The 26,013-nt window shown below is 43.3% G+C and overlaps 3 protein-coding genes across 9 annotated transcripts in view; all 3 read left to right on the forward strand.

Moving 5' to 3' along the window:
* cspg5a (chondroitin sulfate proteoglycan 5a) overlaps positions 1-3,263 on the forward strand; it is a 37,782-nt gene extending 34,519 nt beyond the window's left edge. For all 5 annotated transcript variants that reach the window (XM_079503915.1, XM_079503916.1, XM_079503918.1 and 2 more), the window contains one exon: positions 2,076-3,263. In XM_079503915.1, coding sequence (XP_079360041.1) covers positions 2,076-2,243 — 168 coding nt within the window. In that variant the 3' untranslated portion in view covers positions 2,244-3,263. The remainder of the gene's footprint in view (positions 1-2,075) is intronic.
* A 7,269-nt stretch (positions 3,264-10,532) lies between these two features.
* Positions 10,533-17,876, forward strand: elp6 (elongator acetyltransferase complex subunit 6). 2 transcript variants are annotated; one of them, XR_013790302.1, is made up of 8 exons: positions 10,533-10,775; positions 11,011-11,089; positions 12,409-12,479; positions 12,628-12,752; positions 13,512-13,719; positions 14,527-14,685; positions 14,841-17,342; positions 17,384-17,876. XR_013790302.1 is itself a non-coding variant. In XM_079504822.1 (7 exons), exons 1-7 carry the CDS (start codon positions 10,722-10,724, stop codon positions 14,964-14,966), a joined length of 822 nt encoding a protein of 273 aa, XP_079360948.1. In that variant the 5' UTR covers positions 10,533-10,721; the 3' UTR covers positions 14,967-17,876. The 2 variants fall into 2 exon arrangements, 1 of the variants encoding a protein (XP_079360948.1); XM_079504822.1 differs by having other exon boundaries at positions 14,841-17,876.
* A 517-nt stretch (positions 17,877-18,393) lies between these two features.
* Positions 18,394-26,013, forward strand: part of scap (SREBF chaperone) — a 44,661-nt gene continuing 37,041 nt past the window's right edge. The window contains exons 1-2 of one of the 2 annotated variants that reach the window (XM_079502512.1): positions 18,394-18,647; positions 25,663-25,863. In XM_079502512.1, coding sequence (XP_079358638.1) covers positions 25,742-25,863 — 122 coding nt within the window. In that variant the 5' untranslated portion in view covers positions 18,394-18,647; positions 25,663-25,741. Of the gene's footprint in view, positions 18,648-23,946; positions 24,070-25,662; positions 25,864-26,013 lie in introns of those variants that run through there. The other variant, XM_079502513.1, reaches the window with a different exon arrangement.

A 26,013-nucleotide genomic window follows, 5' to 3' on the forward strand; every position in this document is an offset into this window, starting at 1 on the left:
CTGCCGATCTTGTGTGTGTGTGTGTGTGTGTGTGTGTGTGTGTGTGTGTGTGTGTGTGTGTGTGTGTGTGTGTGTGTGTGTGTGTGTGTGTGTGTGTGTGTGTGTGTGTGTGTGTGTGTGACTGTGTGACTGTGTGTATGTGAGAGAGAGACGGGGGGTGCCTATAGGACATATCTTATGTCTGTGTTGTGTCTGATTGTGTGTGTGTACGTGCGTGCGTGCGTGCGTGCGTGCGTGCATTCGTGCGTGCGTGCGTGTGTATCTGTGTGTCTGTGCGCATGTATGTTTATGTATGTATGTGCGTGTGTCTGTGTGTGCGCGCGCCCGCATTAGCCAGTGTGCCTGTCAGCCTGTGGACAGGCAAAGTCTGGCACCTCAGGATGCTTCAGCGCAGCAGGGTCGATGACGCCATGCAATATTAATGGAGATAAAAGGCCAGGAAAAACTCCGGGTTGAACAGATTCTGCAGTCATTGTTTTTTCCCCTGACCTTAGGCTAATTCAATTCAGGTAAATTGAAATAAAAGAGCAGTTGCCTCTTAAACGCTTTGTTTTTATTTTCCCAGCAACTGCTTGGGTACATAATGATGGTGGTCCCACAAACAACATGCTGGGGTTGGTCAGTATGTGTGGTAGTTGTTTTGTTCTTACAATGGGAGATGGACGGGTGCTGTATGAGCGACATGTATTATGAGGGTTGGGATGGGGGCAGAGTGGGGGTGGGGGGGGGTCTTGCATGTGAATGTGCATGTGCTTCCTCCTGGGTGGTCGGGTTCAGGTTGCCTGTTGGTGGGTTATGGGGATCTCGCTCATACAGGTCACCCTAGTGTCCTCACAGTCACAACCAACCAAATTGTCGTCGTTGTCGTGCAAAAACCTTGTATGTCCTAAAACCGTACCTTTCCGGGAAATGGGGAAATATAATGTTAAATATTTATAGAACACACAGAGAGACTTTAAACCTGGTGTCCCTATTTTGGGCATAGGTTACATTTTTTAATACATTGTTCAAATAAAAAAAAGAAAATAAAAATATCCCATACAAGCTCACTTCACGTCGCATTGCGATGCTGTGTGAGCTGTAGATCAGCTATTTTAGTTACTTTAGCTGTCATACATTGAAGTATAAAATAGGGCATTTATAATAAAAAAAAAGATAAAGAAAATGGAGATACAATGTTTCTGCCTAACAGCGAAGATACACGATCCAAGTATGATGATTATTGTGCAGAAATAACAACGGAGCCCGCACTCCAATGCAGCCAACCACTGTTGGTTATAATGGGAAGATTGGGAGATATTTCAATTGTTTTTCCTGCAACAGATTTCTGTACACTATTGGGCTGTGTTTGTTTAAATAGCATTTCAAAACAAAATCATTTCATAAAACCTGTATCCCAAATGTATTTATAGTCCTGGTTTGGCTTTGCCAGAAGCATTTAGCAGACTACAGTTTATCTGTGGTGCCTCATTGTGGTGGAGTAAAGGTGAATTTAGATGCTTTTCAGAAACAGCTGTGAAAGTGAGTGTCATTAAAAGCAGCATTTCCCATCAACCTGGTCAAACCACTCTGTTTAATCTTAAGCCCTATATTGTCGTACGACAAATAATTAAAATAGCCAATCTACACAGATCTTCTATAAGAACATGTTGTGAGCTTGTAGATCTGCTGTCATAACAACATGTGAGCATTTAGATCTGCTATCATAACATGTTGTGAGCATGTAGATCTGCTATATGTTGTGAGCTTATCTGCTATCATAACATGTTGTGAACATGTAGATCTGCTATATGTTGTGAGCTTATCTGCTATCATAACATGTTGTGAACATGTAGATCTGCTATATGTTGTGAGCTTATCTGCTATCATAACATGTTGCAAGCTTGTAGATCTTCTATCATAACATGTTGTGAGCTTGTAGATCTGCTATCATAACATGGTGTGAGCTTGTAGATCTGCTATCATAACATGCCCAGAATAGGAAGGCCAGGTTGAAAGTGGTTAGCATGAGGAGAAGGTTTCTCCAGGTGAGGGATTCTCTGACAGTGTTCTCTTCCCCCCCACACATCCACCAGGATGATCCTAATGCCCAGAACAAGCTGGAGGACCCCGTGAAGACCCCGCCCACGGAGGACGACTCCCTCAACATACACAACTCCCTGACCCCCAAACATGAAAACCACAAGGTCCTGGGCGAGGACAACTCCTCGGAGGTGAATTCACTGCAGAACAACATGATGTAAAACAACGACGCCAACAACAAGGCCACCGTCCGAGGCATGCCGGCGATGAGAGTCAGATGCCCTGCCTCTCTTGTCTATTCACTGCACTGCCGAATACTGTATATCCAACTGGTCAACTCAACAAACCAACCAAGTCTACAAATGTCTCCGACACGGCAACACTGCCACCAAGCGGCACAGGCCGCTGCAAAAAACCAACGACCTCCGTCAACACCACCACCGTCCACCACCAACATCCCAACTGAAAGTACTCATGCCACTTGTACTGCTTTCCCTGCCGTTGCCAAGCAACCCCCTTTCCTTCCACTCACGCTCCTGCCTCGCAGCCCCTCCCCCTTTGTTGGTGTCACTCTTCTGCCCCATATCTCCCTTACCTGCACGAACATGCGCACGCGCACACACACACACACACACACACACACACACACACACACACACACACACACACACACACACACACACACACACACACACACACACACACACACACACAAACAAGCAAACAAACCTTTCACTACAGTACACACACTGATATGTATATGAACACACACACACACACACACACACACACACACACACACACACACACACACACACACACACACACACACACACACACAGTTGATTACATACGTACATACAGTATACAGCGAGGAAAAAAGAAAAGAAAACATAGTTGAACATAGTCACATTTTACATGTATGCATTCACACCCTCCCCTGCCTGCATTGGTGTATTTTGTAAAAAGAATAAGAGTCATACAGAAGTTTAAAAGAAGTTAAAGATCATTGTAAAAAAGATAAAAAGCTACTGAGAGGTTTTGATGTTTGTCTGACTAATCCAGTGAGTATGTATAAATATTGGAAAAAATGCTTGGATTGATATAAAGAAACAACACGATGTGTCTTCGTTTTCATTGACGTGATTTTTAATCCTTTGATGTACTTGTTTTATTTTGTACTTTTTTGGGACTTCAAACTGAAGAAAATAAAAAATCAGACAGTTGTTAAAATAAACCTTTTTAACATTATGTCATTGTGTCCCGTGTGTCTTTTCCTCAGCATACTGTAGTTGTCACTTCTCCCCATGCCTGAATTACTAGCAGTACAAACTCAAATGGAAACACACTTTGTATAGCATTTCATTGTTAAATGTTTCACCCATTCTGTGTCGACCTTAGCTTTTAACCACTGTAACAACTCTTTGAAACTTTAGCTGTTGAAAAATAGCACATCTACACGCTACAAGCTTATTAGCTGCTGGTCTGCATTCATGCGAGCCCCGGAAGTTGACAGTAACAGTTGCATTTAGAGCTACGGACCAGAGCTACGAGCTTATAAGCTTATAAGACCTGCTATTTTTGAAAAATTGTGAAAACGTGTGCATATCTTTGAATATATATTCTTTCACAGCGAACGTTTTTAACTCATAGCTTTGCTTCTGGGTGGGTCGCTGGAACAACATATTTTCAGATGGGGGTTGGCGGCCAATTGGGGTCCTTTGACATGAAATAGTTTGAGAACCATTGACATAGAAAACATTTTTTTTCTTCAGAAAACTGTCAGGATTTAGAAGACATTTGTAGAATCTGGTCTCAGGTCTTATTGGGTTAAACAGTAGTGTCATGGGATTTCCTTATATAATACAAAGACAAAGAGAGCTGTCATAAATACTTTATACCACTTAGATTGATACTGACTAGTTATGTTTGTAGACTACACAGTATTTTTTGTTTTTGTTTTTTTAAGATATTTTTGGGGCTTTTTGTCCTTTTGATAGATATATAGGTACGGTAGGTAGACAGGAAACGGGGAGAGAGATGGGGGAAGACACACAGTAAAGTTCGTCGGGATCGGGACTCGAACTCGCGACACACTGTCATGCTGGATTACCAGCCAAGATGCCTGGCACAGGCCACATAGCGCTTTTATTCATACCAGTATATGCTACTTGTTACTGTTAAATGTGGCTTCATCAAGGAAAGTCCTCCTTCATAAAATGTAACTGATGGGTTTGTTTAAGGAAAACTAGTACAAAATACAGAGAACAGATATTAGATTGAATTACACAAGATAGCAATATAAATAACCTCAGTCACATCTATGTACTAAATATTAGGCGCCCTATTATGTTCAATATACCAACATAGGTTAAATGAATTATTAGCACATCAGTAGTATAGCAATAAATAAACAAAAATGGCCAAAGCCAAAGCACCCAGACAATAGATACACACAGTAGATATTACTTTTGTACAAGCGTTTAACCATTGGTAAATAAATCTGTGCAGGAGAGCCTACAGTTATCTTAATGTACATTCCACATGTACATTGATGCAAACATACAGTAGGCTATACAGTACTGAGTACTTCATGAAGCCAGCTCCCCTGCCAGGCTGCTGCTAGTGCACGTTTCCTGCTTTCACATAAACTGCTCTCTCCCACTGCTTCAGTTGGAATAGTTATTGCAGCCCCGGTTACTCACACACGCACGCATGCATACATGGACCCACACACGAATGCACATATGCGCACGCTCACACACGCGCACATGCGCACACGCACATGCACACACACACACACACACACACACACACACACACACACACACACACACACACACACACACACACACACACACACACACACACACACACACATGTACACTATCGACAAAAGCGTGCACTCAAGTGCTCACACCTCCAAGACCTCTGTGGGCAATCGTTAAGAAATTGCGTCACATTTAGAATGCCAAAGCTAGGACAAGGCTATACACATCCAACAAATACATAATTTGCACAGGACATTCATACATAACAGTGCATCTGTCAACATCACATGCTCACTCCCACTCCCTCGCTTTTAGCCTTCTCAGATCACACATACCAGCCTTGAATTCTCAATGAGTCTCAAAGGAGGCCTCGGCAGTGCCGGCCCTTTGTTGGACTGCTTCTTGTGATCACACAGAAAGCTTGCACTGCCTCTTGGTTAAACAGTGGCATTGTGGGAATCCTTCCCAGGCTGGGGGGTGATTTGGTGGCTCTGTTTCTTCCATAATGGAGAGAGCAACATTTCTTTTGGTGACATAAAAAGGCTTTTGGTAACATAAAGAAAGGCTTTATTTAGAATGGGAAATTTGCTGTGGGCAAGATGCTGCAAAAAAAAGCAATTACCCCCCCCCCCCCCCCCCCCTCTCTCTCTTGAACATACCAGATACCACACACAACAACAAGCACCAGCGAGGGGACACGCGGAGCAGTGTAAGAATGCATAATTAAGTAAAGGGATGTCTATGAAGTCAATACAGACTAATTCAAAAGCACTGCAGGATAACCATGGTAACAAGTGTGCATTATGTTACCAACAGGCAGCGAGACAAAAATAAATACAAAGAATTCCTCGGATCATAATGTGACTGTTGCAGAAAAACGTTTTTTCTGCAACAGTCACATCACATTATGACATTATTTTTCAAAAACCTCATTAGTTACTGAAGGAAAGAAACATTGTTCAAGAAACAATGTTTGTATCCAACAGTGACGAACACAGTGACCAACATCATCTGTTACCATTCATACCATCCAAGCACAAGCTCCTGTCTAATATAATTTGTAATTTCAACCACTATAGAGCAACATCCATCTATCCATCTTCAACTGCTTATCCGGAATCTGGTCCCTGAGAGAGCTCCAGACTTCCCTTTCCAGAGCAACTTCTTCCTGAGGGAAACCGAGGTGTTCCAAGGCCAGTGTGGAGATATATCCCCGCATTTGGTCCTTGGTCTATGGTCTGCCAGGGGGTCTCCTCCCATGGGACATACAGCGAGGACCTACCTAGGGTGTGTGTGTGTGTGTGTGTGTGTGTGTGTGTGTGTGTGTGCGTGTGCGTGCAACTGTGTGCATGGCTGCTGTTACACTGCTGCTGTGTGTAAATGTATTATGCCTGTGTGTGTATGTGGTGTGTTGTGATAGTACAACAGGTACAGGGGCTGGCCACAGCAATGCATGCTCATAAATCATTCCTGGATCCAGACAGTGCATGGCTGCAACATAATCCCCCCCCCCTCTCTCTCTCTCACTCCTCCTCGGCTCCTCCTCCTCCCCTCTTATCTGCTGTTGGTGTGTTTTTCATGCAAGTGCAGCTTGAGAGGAGGAGGGATTCATGACTATGGGACTGCATCCCAATGCCATGATAAAATAGCACTAGACTCGAGGCAATGAACTCTTATCTCTCTCTCCACTCCATTTGCACGTACGCACACACAAACACACAAAGATGCTGCCTGTATGCATGCATACTCTCTGACACACTCCCATCAAACATAGATAGTCAGATACACACACAGTCTCACACAAACGCACACACACGCCCATGCACACACACCTCTCTCTCTCTCTCTCTCTCTCTCTCTCTCTCTCTCTCTCTCTCTCTCTCTCTCTCTCTTTCTCTTTCTTTCTTTTACAGAGAATGCTGATGGCTGGAGGAGATTAAACCAGTAAAGTCATCTCGTAATAGACCATCCCATCCGTGGGACATGTTAGCATTAACAACGCTCTCCTTTCCACATTAGAGTGCCCGCTACACCAGCCATCTCTTCATCCGACCTAAATCCCCACTCCTACACAGCTGGCCAGCTGTCACTTACAGTTGTCTCATAACCTTCACATGACGCTTTGACAGTGACTGCATTGTTGGTCACTTTTATCACAGTTAGGGGTGATTCAAAGCTCTACAAGCTGCAAAAGCTTGTAGATCTGCCGTTTTTGGTGCACAATTAACACCAGTGCACAACCAAGTATTATTCAGGGATTATGATGATGATGATGCCCTTGTCAAGTGGACTACAAGGGGGGTCGCAATAGGTGATGGAAGGGGAGTTGATGGGGGGAGGAAAAAAGAAGGAAATAGAGGGCATGGTGAGGGTGTGGCAAAATCACTCTTTTCAGTATTTCTGCCTCTCTGTGCCGAGTCTGCTGGGACTTTAGACTCATTGGGAAGCTGTGATTGGCTGAGGGTGCAGTGGAATGATAATGATGGTGTTAGGAATCTGAAGGGGGCTTCGGGATTGGCTGATCCAGGCAAACACTTACACACTTACACATACACTGTGATCCATGCATGCAGGCACACAAACACAAACAGTGCACAAATGATCACATGTGTGTGTAGATGTAGACTGTAGTGTGTACGCACGCACACACGCACGCACGCACGCACGCACGCACGCACGCACGCACGCACGCACGCACGCACACACACACACACACACACACACACACACACACACACACACACACACACCATCATACAAAGACATCTGGGGAATGAAAGACCTGAAACCAAAAGCAAGGAAACTGAATGGGGCAGGGAGAGTGAGCCTCGAAATATAATCTGGTTTACAAATGAGGCTCTAGGCATGCAGTGGGTCATAAGAGGAGTCTTTAATTGGCTTCTTTTCTGATGGACATCTAGCCATAATAATTAACCACACCGAGGTGGAATGGTCTCCCATCAAATGAATGGGAGATTCATGATTTTCCATGCACAGTATTTATGGTGGCAGGTACTGGATGGCTGATCTATGATAATGTTATGTGATAACAGTTTGAGCCTAGTGTCATTACATTTCTGATGACCCCCCTAATCTCCCCAGGGATTCAAGTGAAGTGAAGCCAATGCCCCCTCACTTCTGTTTATCTTTACAGTTGCGCAAACTTATCCTAATATAAATAGAAATCATTTAAACATATATACTTGCTACTTAGCAGAAATTAAAAAAAGAAAAGAAAAAAACATCTAAATAATATAATAACTCAACCATGGAGGCTGTGGACAGTTCAGAAGTTAACATGGTATTATGAAAAAAGGGGAAAAGGGGGGGGGGGAGCCTGACAATGATGTCACTGGTAGGCAGGAGTGATGATTAGGTAAGCAGAAACGTTTTTTCCCCTGTAAAAGTCTCCTTTTATTGATTTCAGCTGTTACAATTACAAGTAAAATAACTTAAAATGATTAAAAAATGATGAAAAAATGATGAACAATAATAGACAGGGTGCCCTTAGGTCAGGTTTGGGACATACCTGGGCAAGCAGTCCTGGAGATAGGTGGGAGCGAGAGACTATTTAAAGCTTTATAAACAAGTAAAATAACTTAAAATGATGAAAAAATGATGAAAAAAATGATGCAAATGATGAACAAATGATGAACAATAATGGACTCAGTGTTGAAAACCACTGCTCTAGTCTAGTCTATATACCACCAAGATGGCCACCAGGGTGCCCTTAGGTCAGGTTTGGGACATACCTGGGCAAGCAGTCCTGGAGATAGGTGGGAGCGAGAGACTATTTAAAGCTTTATAAACAAGTAAAATAACTTAAAATGTTGAAAAAATTGTGACCTAAGGAGGCGGTTTGGGACATACCTGGGCAAGCAGTCCTGGAGATAGGTGGGAGCGAGAGACTATTTAAAGCTTTATAAACAAGTAAAATAACTTAAAATGATGAAAAAATGATGAAAAAATGATGAAATAATGATGAAAAAATTATGAAAAAATTATGAAAAAATTATGAACAATAATGGACTCAGTTTTGAAAACCACTGCTCTAGTCTAGTCTATATACCACCAAAATGGGACTAGCATTCAAGAGTATAAATGCAGCTCTGCCATCCATGCCCACAGTGCCCATTTACTTGACTGATTACCTCAAAAAGGTGAGCAACTCCCACAGCCATAATACTAGAGGGAGCATAAATAATGATCTGGTGCCACCCATTTTCAGAACAAATATGGGTAAATTCACATTTCACAGCACTGCCACTCAAGTGTGGAATGCCTTGCCCCCTTCCCTCAAAACAAGCAGATCACTGGTTTCCTTTAAAAAGGGTCTGAAAACTCACCTGTCACTGTCATCAGGTCAAAGGGAGAGAAGGTGATTGCCCCCCCCCCCCTTTTGTTTTATTAATGTATTTCTATTCCAACCTGTACATGTAGATTTAATGTGTTTGAGAAACGTATTGTTTGTTGTCCCTCTTGTCATTGTGAATGCATGGGACCCGAATGGAGCAAGGTCTTTCTTCCGTGCTGTCCTTTTGGACCAATGCTGTGCTTCACTGCTTGACTGTACCCTGTACTGTTTGCATCTTATTGTCTAATACAATTATCAATCAATCAATCAATCAATCAATCAATCAATCAATCAATCAATCAATCAATCACAAATTGATGATGTCAGCACATTTGGGCAAGTGGGCATGGCCGTTTTAAGCCCAATGAGTGTTTTTTGCAAAACTAATGCTTGGAATGGATTCAGCATCATGAAAACCCCCTAGTTTGACACATCACATGCAAGATAAAGCATGATGAAATTTTGAATATTTTGCCTTCTATAGGTTGTTAATGGTATGGTCACATATTATGCCAATTATGAAAATTGCCCAACATATGCAAGTTAGCATCCGGCAGTTTCTACATGCTGGGGACCCATACTAAACATTTCTAACATAAAACGTTGGTGTACTCAACATGTCCGGGTTCACTTTTTGGCTACTATAGGCTAATAGTTTTTGCATGTCGTGTGTCTGTGTCTGCATGGCTTTGATATTACGGTTAACCTATTATTCTTGCAGGGAAAGTTGACCTTCAACTGGGAGCTTCCACTATACCCAACAATGACGGGCCTCTTAAGAAGAATCCAAGACCCCCGTTCTCTTTTGGCCCCATGCCAAGCCGCTGAATGACCTCAAACCCATGCAGGTATAAGTGCAGTGTAAGGATGACATGATGCCCGCCCTCTCAACCCTGCCCTGTCTGTCTACCTGCCCTCCTCTTCTTCACTTTGATGAGGTCAGATCAACATATCGAATGTCAGAACAGGTCAGCTCCATATATGGAGATCTAAGGGTGGCAGCGGGGGCAGTGTCTTGAGTGTACAGGGTTTGAACTCTAGTTCTGGCCAGACGACGGCACCGCTCGTCGGCAGTCTCCTCCGTGAGGAGACTGGAATGCGAGAACCATGACGCTTGATGGTAATTGCTACGTCTGATGCCATATTGTTTAACTGAAACAACCAATCAATATCTGCAACACATGTGTGTGTGTGTGTGTGTGTGTGTGTGTGTGAGAGAGAGAGAGAGAGAGAGAGAGAGAGAGAGAGAGAGAGAGAGAGAGAGAGAGAGAGAGAGAGAGAGAGAGAGAGAGAGAGAGTGTACCGGTATGTGTGTGGGTTGGGTCACAAGGTGGCGGTAATGCACCAAAAACTGGATGCCAGCTTCCGTAAAACAAAAAGAAGAAGAAGAGCTCATGCGCACTGTCATCAAGCAGATATTGCTTTGCTATAGCTAAGTGAAATGAAAGCAGTCAAGCTTCACATTTTAACTTGTTAAACCACTGCATCCCAATACATCGAAAGAAAATATTCTCTGGCATCTGTTCTCCAAAGTGAACTTGTTCTCATACCTACGGTAATGGTAACGATCAGCTATGTTTACAGAGCTTAATAGTATTCTCAACACGAGTCCCGAGAACTTCAAACAGGTGATTATTTTGGCTTTTCGTGGACTGCATCTTGTTTAGTGTGTTGTGTTTTTTGTGCTGTATTGTATGTTTTGTTTGCACTTTGCACTGTCAAGTTGCAGTGTGCACTATAATCATTCATAAAATGTATTAAGTAACGTTAGTTGCATTATAATGCAACTAACGCTAACCTCACTGAATAAATTGTAAAGAACCACACTTAGTTACAGTGACTTTGATTAACATTTCCATACAGGGGGAATTTATCTTGGTGTCTGATAGACAGACTGATGCCTCCTTTCTCATTCATCACTTCCTCTCCTTTTATCTAAGAGGTGAGTTTCTACTCTGCAGTGTATTGCCATGTCTAACAATAGCCGCAATTTGCAACTCTAGATGTTTTTTTTATAATGGGATGAATCTATCTAGCCCCTTTCGGGGTTAGCTTTTCTGAATTTTGGATGCGCTACCCTAGGGTCCCTGACAGCTTATTCCACCCTCCATGGGATGCAGATTTACATACCCTCTGTTCACAGAGAGCGGCGGCGCCGCTTGAGTGTTGGTGAGATGTTTCAAAGATGCATAACAGCTATAGGAGACAACGGAAACGTGTACGAAACCGCATTAACCGCCGATGCCGTTAAGTATTGTTTTTTAAAGTTTTGGCTTCTCTGAAATTCTCTCTTCCTCACATCCCTGAAATTCTCTCTTCCTCACATCCCATGTTCCGCCTCACAAGACAACAGCATTATAAACATCCTGCATGTACGCGGTCGGCCATTCAGTAACTAGGACGTGCAGCTAGCCAGTCGCCGCTCGGGAGGCGGTACAATGGGAAGTCAACAAGGAAGTCAAGGAAGAGAGAGGAGAGAGAAGTTCAGCGAAGCAAAATTTCAAAAAAAGATAAAAAATACTTAACAGCATCGACGGTTAATGCGGTTTCGTACACGTTTCCGTTGTCTCCTATAGCTGTGTTATGCATCTTTGTAACATCTCACCAACACTCAAGCGGCGCCGCCGCTCTCCGTGAACAGAGGGTATGTAAATCTGCATCTCATGGAGGGCGGAAAAAGCTGTCAGGGACCCTAGAGTAAGGCGTCCAAAATTCAGAAAAGCTAACAGAGGGTTTCCGAAAGGAGCTAGGGATGAATCTAGCCCCTTTCGGAACCCTCGTTTACCTTTTCTGAATTTTGGACGGCGGTAGCCTAGGGTCCCTTCCTAGTTATTCCACTCTCCATATATAGGACGCAGCTTTACCACTGTCTGTTCACGGAGACCTGCATGGTCGCTTGACTCGTTGATGAGATGTTTCAAAGATGCATACAGCAGCAGTAGGAGTCTGCGGAAACGTGTGCGAAGCGGCGTTAATCGGCGTTGCCGTTAAGTACTTTTTTTGAAGTACCGCCGTCCAAAATTCAGAAAAGGTAACCGAGGGTCCCGAAAGGCGCTATAGGGATGAATCTAGAGTTGCAATACCCTCAGGCTCCATTGACTCCCTACTCATCCAAATTGCTTTGCGATCTGCTTAACTTTCCTTACAGCTGCAATGTTGGTGAGTTTAACGTCGTTTAATAGAAGCAGATCGCAAATTGCGGCTAAGCTAACAAGATAAATCATGCAGGTTTTAACCACATATCTGACTTTTGTATTTCAGCGGGCTGCAAAGTATGTTTTCTTGGTCTTGTTCAATCCTTCAGTCACTACAGTTCAGTCAGTCAGAGACTGGTGAGTGTACTTTGCTTTACCTTCTGTGGTTTGATAGCACAAGTGGTGTGTAGCTTCACTATAATGATAAAGATGGGAAAGACTAATTCATTATTCCTGTGGACAAATTCATATTATGCCTGCAAATGTCTCAATGCTGTGTTGCCAGGGTGTGAGTCTTCCCCAAGCAAAGGAAAAGGGGCAGCTGATATTTCTCGAGGGTCTAACAGAATCACTTGGTGTTTTGGTTCATGAAGATTCCAACACAGCAAGTCAAGTTGTGGACTTTCTAAGGTACCATCAATACATGGGACAAATTTGGCTAATGCATAAGGCAAGATTAAAGACACCATGCATGCACAATTACTAGCCCCTTTCGGGAACCTCGGTTACCCGGTGGTACCATAGGGTCCCTCGTAGCTTATTCCACCCTCCATAGGATGCAGATTTACCCACTGTCTGTTCACGGAGACCTGCTCCGTCGCTTGAGTGTGGGTGAGATGTTTCAAAGATGCATAAAACAGCTTTAGGAGACCGCGGAAACGTGTGCATTTCAGTGAAGCAAAACAAAAAAAGATTAAAAATACTTAACGGCAATGGCGGTTAATGCCGTTTCGCACATGTTGCGGCGGTCTCCTAAAGCTGTTGTATGCATCTTTGAAACATCTCACCCACACTCAAGCGACCGAGCAGGTCTCCGTGAACAGTCAGACAGTGGGTAAATCTGCGTCCTATGGAGGGTGGAATAAGCTTCGAGGGACCCTAGGGTACCGCCATCCAGAATTCAGAAAAGGTAACCGAGGGTCCCGAAAGGGGCTAGCACAATTACAAGTTGTAACTAGATGCACTAACCATGATAGCAGAAATGTACTGTTGAAGTACTGTTATGTTTGGAGCTGGTTTCATGCACATAGCAGTGTGAGCAATGGTTTAGACATACAGGGTTTATATATGCAGAGTTGCAGACATCAAATACATTTTTATAAAAAGAAAGCTTGCCTGTTCTAGAGCTTCTCATGTTCTCATCTGGCCTCATTCCTTCTATCTGCTCAGGAATCCAGATGTTGGACTGCGGGGTCTATATGAGTTTGTCCGAAGTAGTGTGAGTGGTTCTGCAGGTGGGGAAGCTGGGGTTGAGGGATGGGGACCCCCAGTACTTCTGGTGGATGACATAAGTGTACTCATGAGCCTGGGGCTGAGCATTGGTGCCATGCTGGATTTCAGCCACTACTGTCGGGCTTTGGTCTGCTCCCGGCTACAGGTTGGCTTCTTCTTTTAACACCCCTTTTCTCTTTCTCATTCACTCATTCCTTTCATGCTTAAGGGCACTTTTTACAAAACGAGTAAAAAAAAATCACACCCCTGTGAAGTGAGGGGCGCTCTTATCGTACATCATCATGACGTAACATGGGGACAGACAAAACAAACATTAAACTCTGTTCATTGTCAATAGCATTTAATGTTTGTCTAGACAAGACAAACATTAAAAGCTGTATAAGAATACAAAAGACACACATTTGTAAGGTATTTTGAGATGGGAGTGTTGGACCTGTTGCTTGCAGAAACAAGCTGACCTGTTTTAATAGCTGATATATGACATTAATTCTCCATTCATTGTCAATGGCATTTAGGAGAAATCTAATCTACACTATAGCTGAATATAGGAAGGGCTAGCGCTCCTCAAACTGTTGGAGTAAATAAATTGTTTTTATATGACTTTATCAGGAAATTAATGTTAACATCTTGCTCAATGCTGACTATAGATTTGTACTAATTTAGTAAATCATCTGTCATGATCTCATCAGGGAATTAATTTGAATATATAATTATATATACTGAGAGTACTAGATTTGTACTGATGACTCTGTAGTATAACCCTACTGCCCCCCCCCCCCCCCCCCCCCAAAGTGGGTTTGGTACCGATAAAAACGCTCAAAGGTTTTGCGCCGTGGGCATTGTGCCTTTTTCACCCTGGGTCTGTGTGCACGCGCAAACACACACCACACACACACACACACACACACACACACACACACAATGTATAACCATACCTTGACCCTCACTGCAGGGAAACATGGTGATGTTAGTGCGCTGTGACGGGGAGGAAGAAGATGATGACACTGAAGAGGGTTCAGAGAGGCTGCTAAAGGGCCTGACGCACCAGTGTAGTCTTACACTCCAAGTACAGGGTCTCCCCACTGGCTTCTGCAGGGACATCCATGGACAGGTTTGTGACTTGTGTTTACATGTATACAATTACAACTGCATGTGTGTGCTGTATATACTGTATGCACAATGTGCTTGTGTGTACAGCATTGAATGTGGTTATAAAGGACAATTACATTCTTCCATAAAACTGTGTTTGTGTTGGCTGGCCTTTAGGTGGAAGTATGTTGGCAGAGAAGACAAGGTGATGGACAACAGACTCAGAAGAAACTATTTCAGTACAAGGTCCATGATAAGGGTGCATCTTTCTTTGCCCGTGGAACGTCAAGTGCAGTTCTTTAATCCTGCCTGTCCACTTCTTGGTTGAACATTTCTTAGTGTTGGGTCCTTTTCTGGACCCCAGCAGGAAACAATGCTATCTTTGTTTTCCCACTGCCTAGTGGCTGAGGCAACCATCTAGTGGGCCTAGCGCACCTGCTCCTTCACTGTTTTTTCAGACTTGATCTGATGATTGCCCATTTTCCAACAGACTTGGTAAACCCAGGTGATTTTCAATGGATAGGCCTTCGTGAGGGGAAGTGCTGCCCACTCCATATGGCCAGCTCGTTTTGTCAACGTATCCTAAGATAGGTTTCGGAATCAAAAATCACTTCCTTTTATAAGGAAGTGCATGGTGGTCTAATCGTGCTGAAACCTTGCCTAAATATGGAGTCATAGGTCATAGATGACTAGCATCATGGGAATGTCATGTAGCCACATGAAATCCAAAATCCACATGAAGCCACGCCATTATTGGACCCAGCCTTGTTTTAGTATTGCATTCAGTTGATTTCTTGGCCGCCAACAAATCAACCCAACCAACAGACTGTAGCCTAACTACAGGGGTAGGGATTAACATGTCTGCTGAAGATGGAAATATGAATCTTGTGGTGCAGTGCTGCAGTTAATATTCTGTTACCTGGATAATTCAGTGGTTCCATTTGTACACTCTCAGAGTTATAGACCCCACTTTGAGAACCACTGTCCTAGATTTCTTTTGACGGGGGCTAGGGTCTCCTATATTCAGCTATTAGTGTAGATTTTCGTTTTACACAAACAAATTCCCATTGACAATGAATGGAGAATTTACGTGTCTGAGCAAATCGGTATTTTTGAGGGGCGCTAGCCCCTCCTATATACAGCTTTTGTCCCCACACGTCTCAATATTTGCCATTGACAATGAAAGGAGAAATTGGGTCAAATGTCTGCCAAATATGACGTAAATCTTGTCCCCACATGTCTCATATTTGCCATTGACAATGAAAGGAGAAATTAGGTCAAATGTCTGCCAAATATGACGTAAGAGAGCGCCCCTCACTTCACACGGGTGTGATTTTTATATATATATATATATATATAATTATAATTTTCTTTTTTAAAGGCCTGGTGTGGTTAACCAGGTTGGCCTGGTGGTTAACCAGGTTGGCCTGGTGTGGTTAACCAGGCTGTTTGGTTAACCACACAGCCTGGTTTCCAGGATCAAAGAGCGCGTCACGTTTAAGTTGTTTATTATTTTTTAATTTTCATTCATCTACAAGAAGCGGTCTTGGAGAAAACAACTTGTAGATCTGATATTAAACTCCTACAACTTGTAGGACTTGAAGAGGGCTTGGAGATCATATTTTTTTTTTTTTGGCTTTCGCCTTTATTTTATATTCTTTTATGGAGGGACAGACAGTAGGCTGACAGGAAATGGGGAGAGAGATGGGGGGAAGACATGCAGTAAAGGCCGTCGGGATCGGGAGTCGAACCTGCGGCACACTGCCAGACTGGATTACCAGCCAAGGTGCCTGGACCACTGAGCTACCGTCAGGAGGGCTTGCAGATCTGCTGTAGGCTTCGGTCCGTCCACATGTGTTGTAGATCAGATATCAGATCTACAAGCTGTAGAACTTCAGGCTTCGGTCCATCCCAGCCGAGGTGAGGAACTGAGCGTTCTCTCTGAACGCTACGCCGGTCACCACGCCCGAGTGTTCAGAGAAGTTGAGAACTTCAGACCATTGTTTACATAGCTTCAGAGAGCTGTCCTGAGCCCCTGTAGTATCCGTTCTCAGAGAAGGCGATAGACGTCACGGGTCCAGAGTGTCCAGGGAATTTGGCCACGTTGGTTCGTTCCTTCAGATCCCAGATCTTGATCTGAGAGTCAGCCGTTCCCGTTCCGAAGATCAGCCCGTCGGGATGGAACTGAACGCACGTCAGGGCACAGGCTCCACTCTCATCGGTGACTTTGGTCAGAACTTTACCAGTCTGGATGTCAGAGAACGCCCAGTACTGTAACACACACACACAGTCACGGGTGTGATTTTTACACACTGGTTTCGGATCAGTACTTGCCATCGGTATCGACCAATACTCAAGTTATGGGTATCGGGAAAGAAAAAAGCCGATTTGCTCAGACGCACATGACGTAAATTCTCCTTTCATTGTCGATGGCAAATGTGACAAGTTATGACAAAAAGCTGTCAAATGGGTACATGTACACTTATGATTATCAGTTAATTGTTTATCAATTAGTTCAGATTATTAAGGATTTATTCATCTGTGTTCACAAGATGGGCTCATGGGGAATCTCATACCGAGAAGAACACACGCCATTTCAACCCTAACCTTTAAGCCAAAAATAGCCTATCAACCAAGCTTGTTGATCGGCTATTTTTGGTGCGTGACACCAGCTTCCAAGTAATTATAAACCAAGTCCAGACCACACAAGTTGCAACTAGTCGCAACCCCTTGCAACAAAACAGTTAGGTTAACCACACCAATGCAACGCCTTGCAACTGCCATTGGGGATAATGGTTGCAAGTAGTTGCTAGGAGTTGTATGTTGCAAGGAGTTGCGTGCGGAATCATTCTTGCGGTTTGGTCTTAACACCAACTTCAGAATGTCTATTTCCCTAATTCTACTGGTATAATACTCACCATTAAGGCCCTCAGTCATACAAGTACATGCGCACAAAGATCCATTCATTATATGTTTATGACCCCCCCCCCCCCCCCCCCCCCGTCTTACAGTTGAGTTAATGTGTTACACAATCTGAGAGTTGAGTTATTCTGTTACTTGTATAAATCAGCATTTCGGTATGGACAGTTGGACACAAACCACGTCAAATCAACATACCTTGCATTGGTGACAGCACTTCTGTTATTTCTTCAAGCACTGGTTGCAAAATAAACATTTTATGTCACTTGGGAAATAAAGATGTTTAAAATGTTATCAAGGAAAACTCGATTCATTAAAAAACTGTCTGTAATCTGTATCTGTATATATCTAACGGGTCACTTGCAAATTGTACTGTGGTACGATTCGATTATACAATGATGCTAAAAGGATAACACAAAGAGCCCTAGGGCGTGTAACAAGTCAAGTGTATTCAATTAATAAAGACTTAATACAATGCCATTAACATACAATAAATCAAACACTATAGCATAAGCACGATCAGTAGTACATAAACTAGCCTAAGATTTAGACTTGTATCGATTATTCTAAGAATAATCAGAATCGATAAATACATCTACGAGAGTCTAAATCGTAGGCTATACATAAGCTATGGTATGAAGAAAAATGCATTCAAGGTGGAATTAGATCCACACTCAGAAGCAGAAGCTTGCTGCAAAGTACTACAACGTTGGCGTCCAACCAACTACAAAAACTTAGCAAATGATGATTATCATGCCTCGATAGTACCACTAGATGTCGCCATGTCACCTGTTTCCCCAGTCAGTGGAGAGGTTAGAGGTAGTAGTGGAGAGGTCACAGTGGGGCTGGAGTGGAGAGAGACTAACTGGATATATAATGACAACCTACTAGCACAGCAGCTACAGTAAGCAGCCAGCTGCTAACACTAAACCCAACTGAAGTTGTAGCCTTTTAGATTTACCAACAACGGCGGTTGCTTTCTGGACAATTGATCTATTCAAAAGGATAATACAACAACTGCATACTGGGATCTCCGCGTGAACCAGCTCAACACTGTTCGCCAAGGCAAGTGTGGTTATTCATTAGCATCAATTAGCTTTAGCTCGCGGTCTCTTAAAATACCAAGGATGTATCACTGATGTGAGTCATGTGACCCCTGAGTGCCTCATAGCGGACGTGTTCTGCGTGTAGCGCTGCTGTCATGAAAGGATCATGTATACTACGTTTAACAAAGCTTTCGATCGACAAAAATGACTTATTAAATCAACATTTGTTGTGACGTCACGGCCGTATCCTCGGTGTCTTATTGTAGCTTGTTGCTACACAGGCTAGCAAAGTGAGCTCCGTGGTGGAGAGAAGACCTCATGGGGGTGTAAACTGTAACCTTAGATTTTGCCCTTCTGTGAAACGTCGTTGAGCGGTGTAGTGACTGTGGTCTATCAGCTCGTTCTTCTGGGAAATACGGCTATTTGTGTATAACTTGTTCATAAATGGAACAGGAACTACCTCGTTTGCCAACAAGCCACATTGTGAATTTGTGCATCATGCTAATCAAGTTTATAAGTTAACGTTAACAGCTCACATTATTTGCAAAAATTATAAATGCATATTTGTTGAGAGAATTGACATTTCACCAGGTAGAAGTTGCAAAATAAGAAGAGAGAGGGGGGGGGGAGAAAGATCAATGTCTATGGAAAACGTGCATACTTGAGTTACTGGGTTTATTCAGTCAAGCAATTGTTCAGCTATAATGAAAACACGAAGAGCCACTCGACAGAAATATATTTACAACTGAGAATGTGTTGTTGAAACCTTTTCTACTTGTACATTATTTATAAGTTGAAAGAGTATTTAAAACTGTCTGTCGCGCGACGCCACTAAAAGCGGTTTGCCACCTGCTGCTGTTTCGGTTAACGTCTACCTACTGTAACCTGAGCACTCTACATGAGCCTGCAAGTTCTCACTTACTACACGCATATCAAACACATGTTCTGTTTAGTAATGGTTAGCTTGGAGAATAGTGGTATGGTTTGCAGGCGATGCAGCATCACCAGCATTGATGCTGCGTTAGGGATGCATCACCTGTGTGTCTAGTTTTTGAGGGGCCCTCCTATACACGGGTTTAATGTTTGTCTTTAGTTCAATGTTTGTTTTGTAAACGCCATTGACAATGAAGGGAAAATGTAGTCATAATGTACCTCATTATGTCATATTGTCTCTTTATTGTTAATGGCGTTTAATGTTTGTGTTGGCACCGTTTGTTTTATATCACAATTACATCACCTAATCAACATGAGTTAGACTTTAATATATAGCGCCCCTCACTTCACACAGGTGTGATTTTCATTTTGTATAGGAAGAGTGGCTGAAGTGGTGGTTAGCACTGTCACCTCACAGGAAGAATTTGTTGGCTTCACATCTGACTTTCTGGCTGGAGTTGAGATGTTCTCTCCATGTTCACGGCTTCACGCTGGCTTCCTTCCTCTGTTGCTCCGGTTTCCTCCCACCAAATCACAGGCATACTCCGGCCAGGCCAGGGCAGTGGGCAGTGGCATTAGGGCAGGAGCCTGTCTAGGCACTGCTCAGTGATGGGATAGATGGCCTCATTAGTCTGCCCTACAGGAAAAGTGTGGGCACTGCCACCTACACAATGTGGGCACCTCAATGTTAAAGTGGCATTAGTATATAATATACATGATCTATGGATTTGATGCATTACCTTGTATTTACCCTGCTTGACTTGTCAGCTTAACTGTAATTAAAAATACTCAAATTAATAAAATCTACTGATACACAAACTTGTACACATCATCAGTGTTGTAATCTGGAATCATTGGATGTTTCTGGGTCTTGCAACAGACACCCTCCTCCAGGTGACCCAACCAAGGCTAATCAGACCCCGGCCTGTGTCCAAGTGGCATGCTAGTGCAGTGTGCTACAGCCCCCACTGTCTCTTGGGGGGTTCAGAGACAGTGATGACATGTAGGCGACACTAGGAGGCTGCAGGCACTGTGGGTTGCCTCCGGGCCTGGCTCCTCCTTCGTCTGACCAGAAGACAAGTGCAGAATCTCACATCTCACTTAACCGCTTAACTTGTACAGCCCTTCTGTGTTTATTGGTGATATGAGTTTTCGAGAAAAAATAAATAAGAATAACATTTTTAATTTGATCATTTTCACAGACCCTTAAATTGCAAATGATATTGGCTGGGTTTCCCAAACAACACTTCTTACACCATGGTGTAAGAAGGGGCCTGGTATGGTTTGGTATGTTTTTTTGTTGACCAAAAGGGAGTGTTGGCAGAAGCCTCAGCTTATAATGCCTGCCCTTTTAATATTCAAAAAGCTATAAAGTATGAAAAAAAAGGGTGTGTGTGTGTGTGTGTGTGTGTGTGTGTGTGTGTGTGTGTGTGTGTGTGTGTGTGTGTGTGTGTGTGTGTGTGTGTGTGTGTGTGTGTGTGTGTGTGTGTGTGTGTGTGTGTGTGTGTGTGTGTGTGTGTGTGTGTGTGTGTGTGTGTGTGTGTGTGTGTGTGTGTGTGTGTGTGAATTATTAAATTCAATTTCAGAATGGGAGGCCTACCATACCAAGCCTGAGGCCTACCATTGCGTGGCACATCTATGCATGAAATGTCTAGGTTCACAGGCTAGAGGAGCAACTGAGCATGTGCAGAACCACTTCTTACACCATGGTGTAAGAAGTGTTGTTTGGGAAACCCAGCCAATGTCCAGGGAGTCAGGGACCCTGATATGAGAAGATGGTGTGGTTTGACTTAAATTGTCTTGTCTAAGTGTCATAATTGTACATGACAAATAGAATCATAGTGGTTGTACTAAAACATATTATTAGAAAGATTAGTCATTGGGGGCACGGTGGCACAGTCTGTAGTGATGTCGCCTCACAGCTAGAAGGTCCTGGATTCGATTCCCGCTGGGGACACTGTGGGTGCTGGGGTTCTCTCCTCCGCGTCATCAGTGCAGTTACCCGAGGCGGGGTTGGCGAAAGGGCCTTTCTGTGTGGAGTTTGCATGTTCTCCCTGTGTCACCTAGGGTAGTTACCGTAACCCTCACAAAAAACATGCAGTAATCCTGGTCTCTAAACTACCTCCCCCTGGCCAGCCGGGGCGCCTGACGGGGGAAGGGGGAAAGGAGCTGGTCGGAATAACGTGTTCCTTCCTTCCACGCGCTACGTCTGGCCGGGGAAACTCCCCCTGTCAGGTGAAAAGGAGCAGCTTGGACTCCTCATGCATAGAAGGGAGCATGAGGTCAGCCCGCTTGCCCACCAGGTTGGCAGAGGAAGTGTAGCGCCCAGGATTACATTAGATAATTGACACTGGGTGAAAAAATGGGTTGCAAAATTGTGGGATAAAAAAAGAAAGATTAGTCATTCATACAGATTTTTTTGTATTGTAGTTATTTAAAGTGAAATTAATGTGTGAAATTAACTCCTGGGGGTTCCTTGTCTCGGCCAACGGGGTCTCACTCACAAATGACATGGTAGTGTATTTTACTTGAACTACTAATTGGTAAATGTACTCAACTGTTACAATATTTGTAGAAGGTTTTGAATTTGGCTGAGCGATGCATTGAGCTACCCTATCTTGCTTGGGCTGGAACCTTTTAAAATCAATGCAAACATTTTCTTTTTGGGGGTTTCTTTCCTTTTTATCACCTGTTTAATCTTCATTTGTTTTCTTGGAAGTGTGATTAGTTGAACATTTTAGCTATTCCCACACCAATTTCACAAAACAATGGACTACCTGTCTTGATGGGCAGTTTGTATCATTTGTGCTTCCATTATGGTTACTGATTGACAAGCTTATTGGTTCCTTTTATCATGGTTGTAAAAGGTTACGGTGCAATAAGCTAACAGCCTGTTCCTCTTTGCAGAGCTCCTCTGTACAGTCATGACTAGGCTTATGGCCTTCACTGATCAGGGAGACAAGCTTCCTAATTATGGAAGCATGGAATTTAAATTAAAATATGTTGCGGTTATGTCTGAATATGGATGCACCTTGAAATTGTAGGGACGAGGGTGACTTGGACATTTTTTAAAGCTATTTGGCTGATTATATTTTAGGAAGACTTTTCATAAATACCAAAGTCCTAGTATGCCAATGGAATATATATGTCCTGGAGATGCCTTCAAGTTGGGAGTTTTAGGGAGTGTTGAAAAGAGGTAAGCCAGTACTTTGTACAATTTACTCTCATTGAGGAGACCTTTAAAAGTATTGTACCAGCCTAGTTCTCAGGTATACTTTCTCACATTCCTTGATAAGCTCCATGCAAGTCTTTGCTTATAATAACATGGTAGACATGTGGCCTTATAAATCTACTTTAGATAAGTCTATTTAATTAAGATGAATTGACACACAATTAGGCCGATCTTCATGATTGAATTTGGACTGTGAGAACACTAAACATTCTGTTCAAGACATCAGAAGTTACTTTGCTGTTTGTAGGTTGGCATCTCACATGGTACTAGACACAAATCATTTCTATTTAAGTTGGTATGCTTGGCACAAAAGCTTGTGGAATTCTGCTGGCTAGTAATTGTCAGTACAGTCATGGAGTATTTCGTTTTTTACCTGTTGCAATCATGGCAGGTAACTTGTTTAAAGTTTTAATTTCCTTGTCACAATGGCTGGTATGCCTTGACCCACAAGCCACTCTCACAATAATTGTACATTAAGTCTCCAGGTTTATAGAGCATTACAGGTTGTGTGACAAAGTAGGTGGTGCAGTATTACTGGCCATAGTTAACAATCTAAGCATTTGGCTCGCAACGTGGCTAGTTTTCACTTTCCACCTTGCCGTAAAGTCTCCCTACCCTGTTTTGATTTTGGGATGTGAAGTCATTTCACAGAACACTTACTGTATGTGCTCAGAGTCAGAGTGGACTGTGTGTTGTGTACAGAAGACTAAGAAGTGGGGGTGGCTACAGCAGACCTGAGCTCTGTGCTCAGTTCGTTTCTGATAAACTCAATCCCGGATTAACTCACTGACGGAGATGCTGTTGAGTACCTGCCAAATCAGTTCTATTCTACTTTCTTGTAACTCGGCTCACAATACACTGAATACACTACGAAGCCAGCTTAGATATGGACGTGGTCATTGAAGATTTTCCCCATGTAGAGAGAAAGATGGACCAAATGTTTTCCCAGAGTCAGCTGTATCCTCCACACAGACATAGGCTTGAAGGCTTTACTTCAAAGTTTTATTTCCAACATTGCAATAATAACCATTGTGTTACACAGTGGGAAATCGCTGTGTTTACTGTATAAGGTATTTATAGTAGGGGATCAAGCTACTCTTGCTGTGAATTCCACCTGGGGAATGTTTCCTTCGCTCCCGGGGGGTAGAGCCGAGCAGTCGCAGACTTCTGCCACTGAGCTGAGAAGGGAGCTCTATGCAAACATTGCTGCGTTGAGCGCGTTCAGAGGACATAAGCAGCCACGAACCAGGCAGGTGGCCTGGCCTCCACCAAACAGGTAACATAGGCTAAAACAGAGAGGTTTGACTGTGTAGTTCTAAATAGTTGTAATTGTGTACAAACTGCACATGAAAAGGTTAAGGGTTTTTATATTTGGCATGGTAAACAAATAAATTAACAGGTTTTGTGAGGCAATGATTAGTCTAATAAAACAGGGGCTCAATTAACATTGTAGATTGAGTGTATTTCACTTGCACACTGTTTACTAAGTCAACTATTACAAAAAAAAGAATCACATTTCTTGGTTGAATGGATATACAGTAGCTAGTTGCCTATTTCAGATGCAGTTACTTACCCTATAGCAGCCACCATACAGTGGTGCTTTTGGATCATGGTTGATTCATTTCTGCCTGGAGAAATATGTAATTTAACTTAGTTATTATTAAAAATAATAAACCCCTGTAGGGGTTATTTTGTCAGTTTACTTTAAAGTCCAACAGGACTGCAACAGTTAACCACTTTCAACCTGGCATACACATTTTGTGCATGTCATTGTAGCTAGGCAAACCTTTCCCTCAAATTTCCAAAATAGTGAAAATAACAGTTATACAAGCTGCCAACACATTGAATGTGTTGGGAGCTTGTAGATTTAGCAATAGAAATGCATGAGACATAATATGCAACTATGAAGTTGGCTAATAAGCTACTGTGTGGAGAAACGACAGCAAATATTTTTCTGGTCAGAGGGAATTAGATGGGTTTTAGGTTATTGGCTTCCTGAGCATGTCGCAATGTGAACCGACACATTTTTAATTAGGTCTCTCCTGGCGTCTTATGGTGGGAACATAGTGAACAACACCGTTCTTTACGGAGAGCCCCCCGAGGGTTGGAGACAAGGTAGCAGCATGCAGAATGCAGCTGGCAGGTCATTGCCAGAGGCACCCAGAGCTCAGGGCCCGTCAAGTTCTCCTGAGGGAACCACCTCATGACAAGAAGAGACAAGGCAGGCAGAAGATCTTGTATGTCGGGATGCTGAAAAAGAACACTGGAGCAGAGTAGACAGACTCATGTAGAGCAGAATGTGTGTGTGTAGCAGCCAGGTTGATTAGTAGTAGTAGTAGTCTCTGAACTGAGGTGAGAGAGAATAGGTCATGGCAGGGTCATTTTTACTTATCCCTACAAGTGGTACCATACAACAAGGGCTTACATCTGAATGACCGTGGAAACTAAACTACGCCACTGTCTTGTACGAAAAGGTGATGCTATTTGGAAAACTATGTTTTTCCTTCTGGGTGTGGCCGCTGAGCGGTTTTCATCTAAGCTGAGACCAGACTGCTCTACATGTTTCCTTTAGGGTGGCTTTGACCACAGCTCTTGAGTTGGTGAATATGCTGTGTTTCAGCAGCATCTAGCATGGGACGCCAATCTTGAGTTGATTGGCTTGGTTTCTTGGCAAAACACACAGTTGACAGCTGGACATGTGACAATATCATAGACTTGTGCATTTGTGGTAGGCTGTCAGCTCTTACCTCAGCCATTTTGGCAGATACATTATTTGGGTGAGTTTTGTTTTTATTTGCTAGTCTTACTGGCCAGACAAGAACAGTTAGTTTTTTCGGTCCTGTTGTAAACCTTCCAATCCTCCTCCTAGGTCCCTGGATGCCCCGCGGCGCCCCATCCTCGGCCGCCCAGTGCTCCCTGATGGCCGGCAGCTGACCCCGCCCCCCAGGATGACGCTGCGCGAGCGGCTGCGGGAGAAGATCTCGGCGGCCTTCTACCGCCATGGGCTGCTGTGTGCCTCCTACCCAGTGCCCATCATCCTCTTCACCTCCGCCAGCATCCTCACCTGCTGGTAGGTACTGTGTGTAACTATTATCAGTGAGCAGGAATCACAATCTACATAATCTTCCTTGTTCCAATACAAACCTTTCCACAAGATTTATCATGCAAATCCTTTCATGACATTTGGCAATATCCTGCTAACAGACAACCAAAAGGGGGT

Source organism: Electrona antarctica (genome assembly GCF_951216825.1).
Source record: "Electrona antarctica genome assembly, chromosome: 6".
NCBI classification, from domain to species: Eukaryota; Metazoa; Chordata; class Actinopteri; order Myctophiformes; family Myctophidae; genus Electrona; species Electrona antarctica.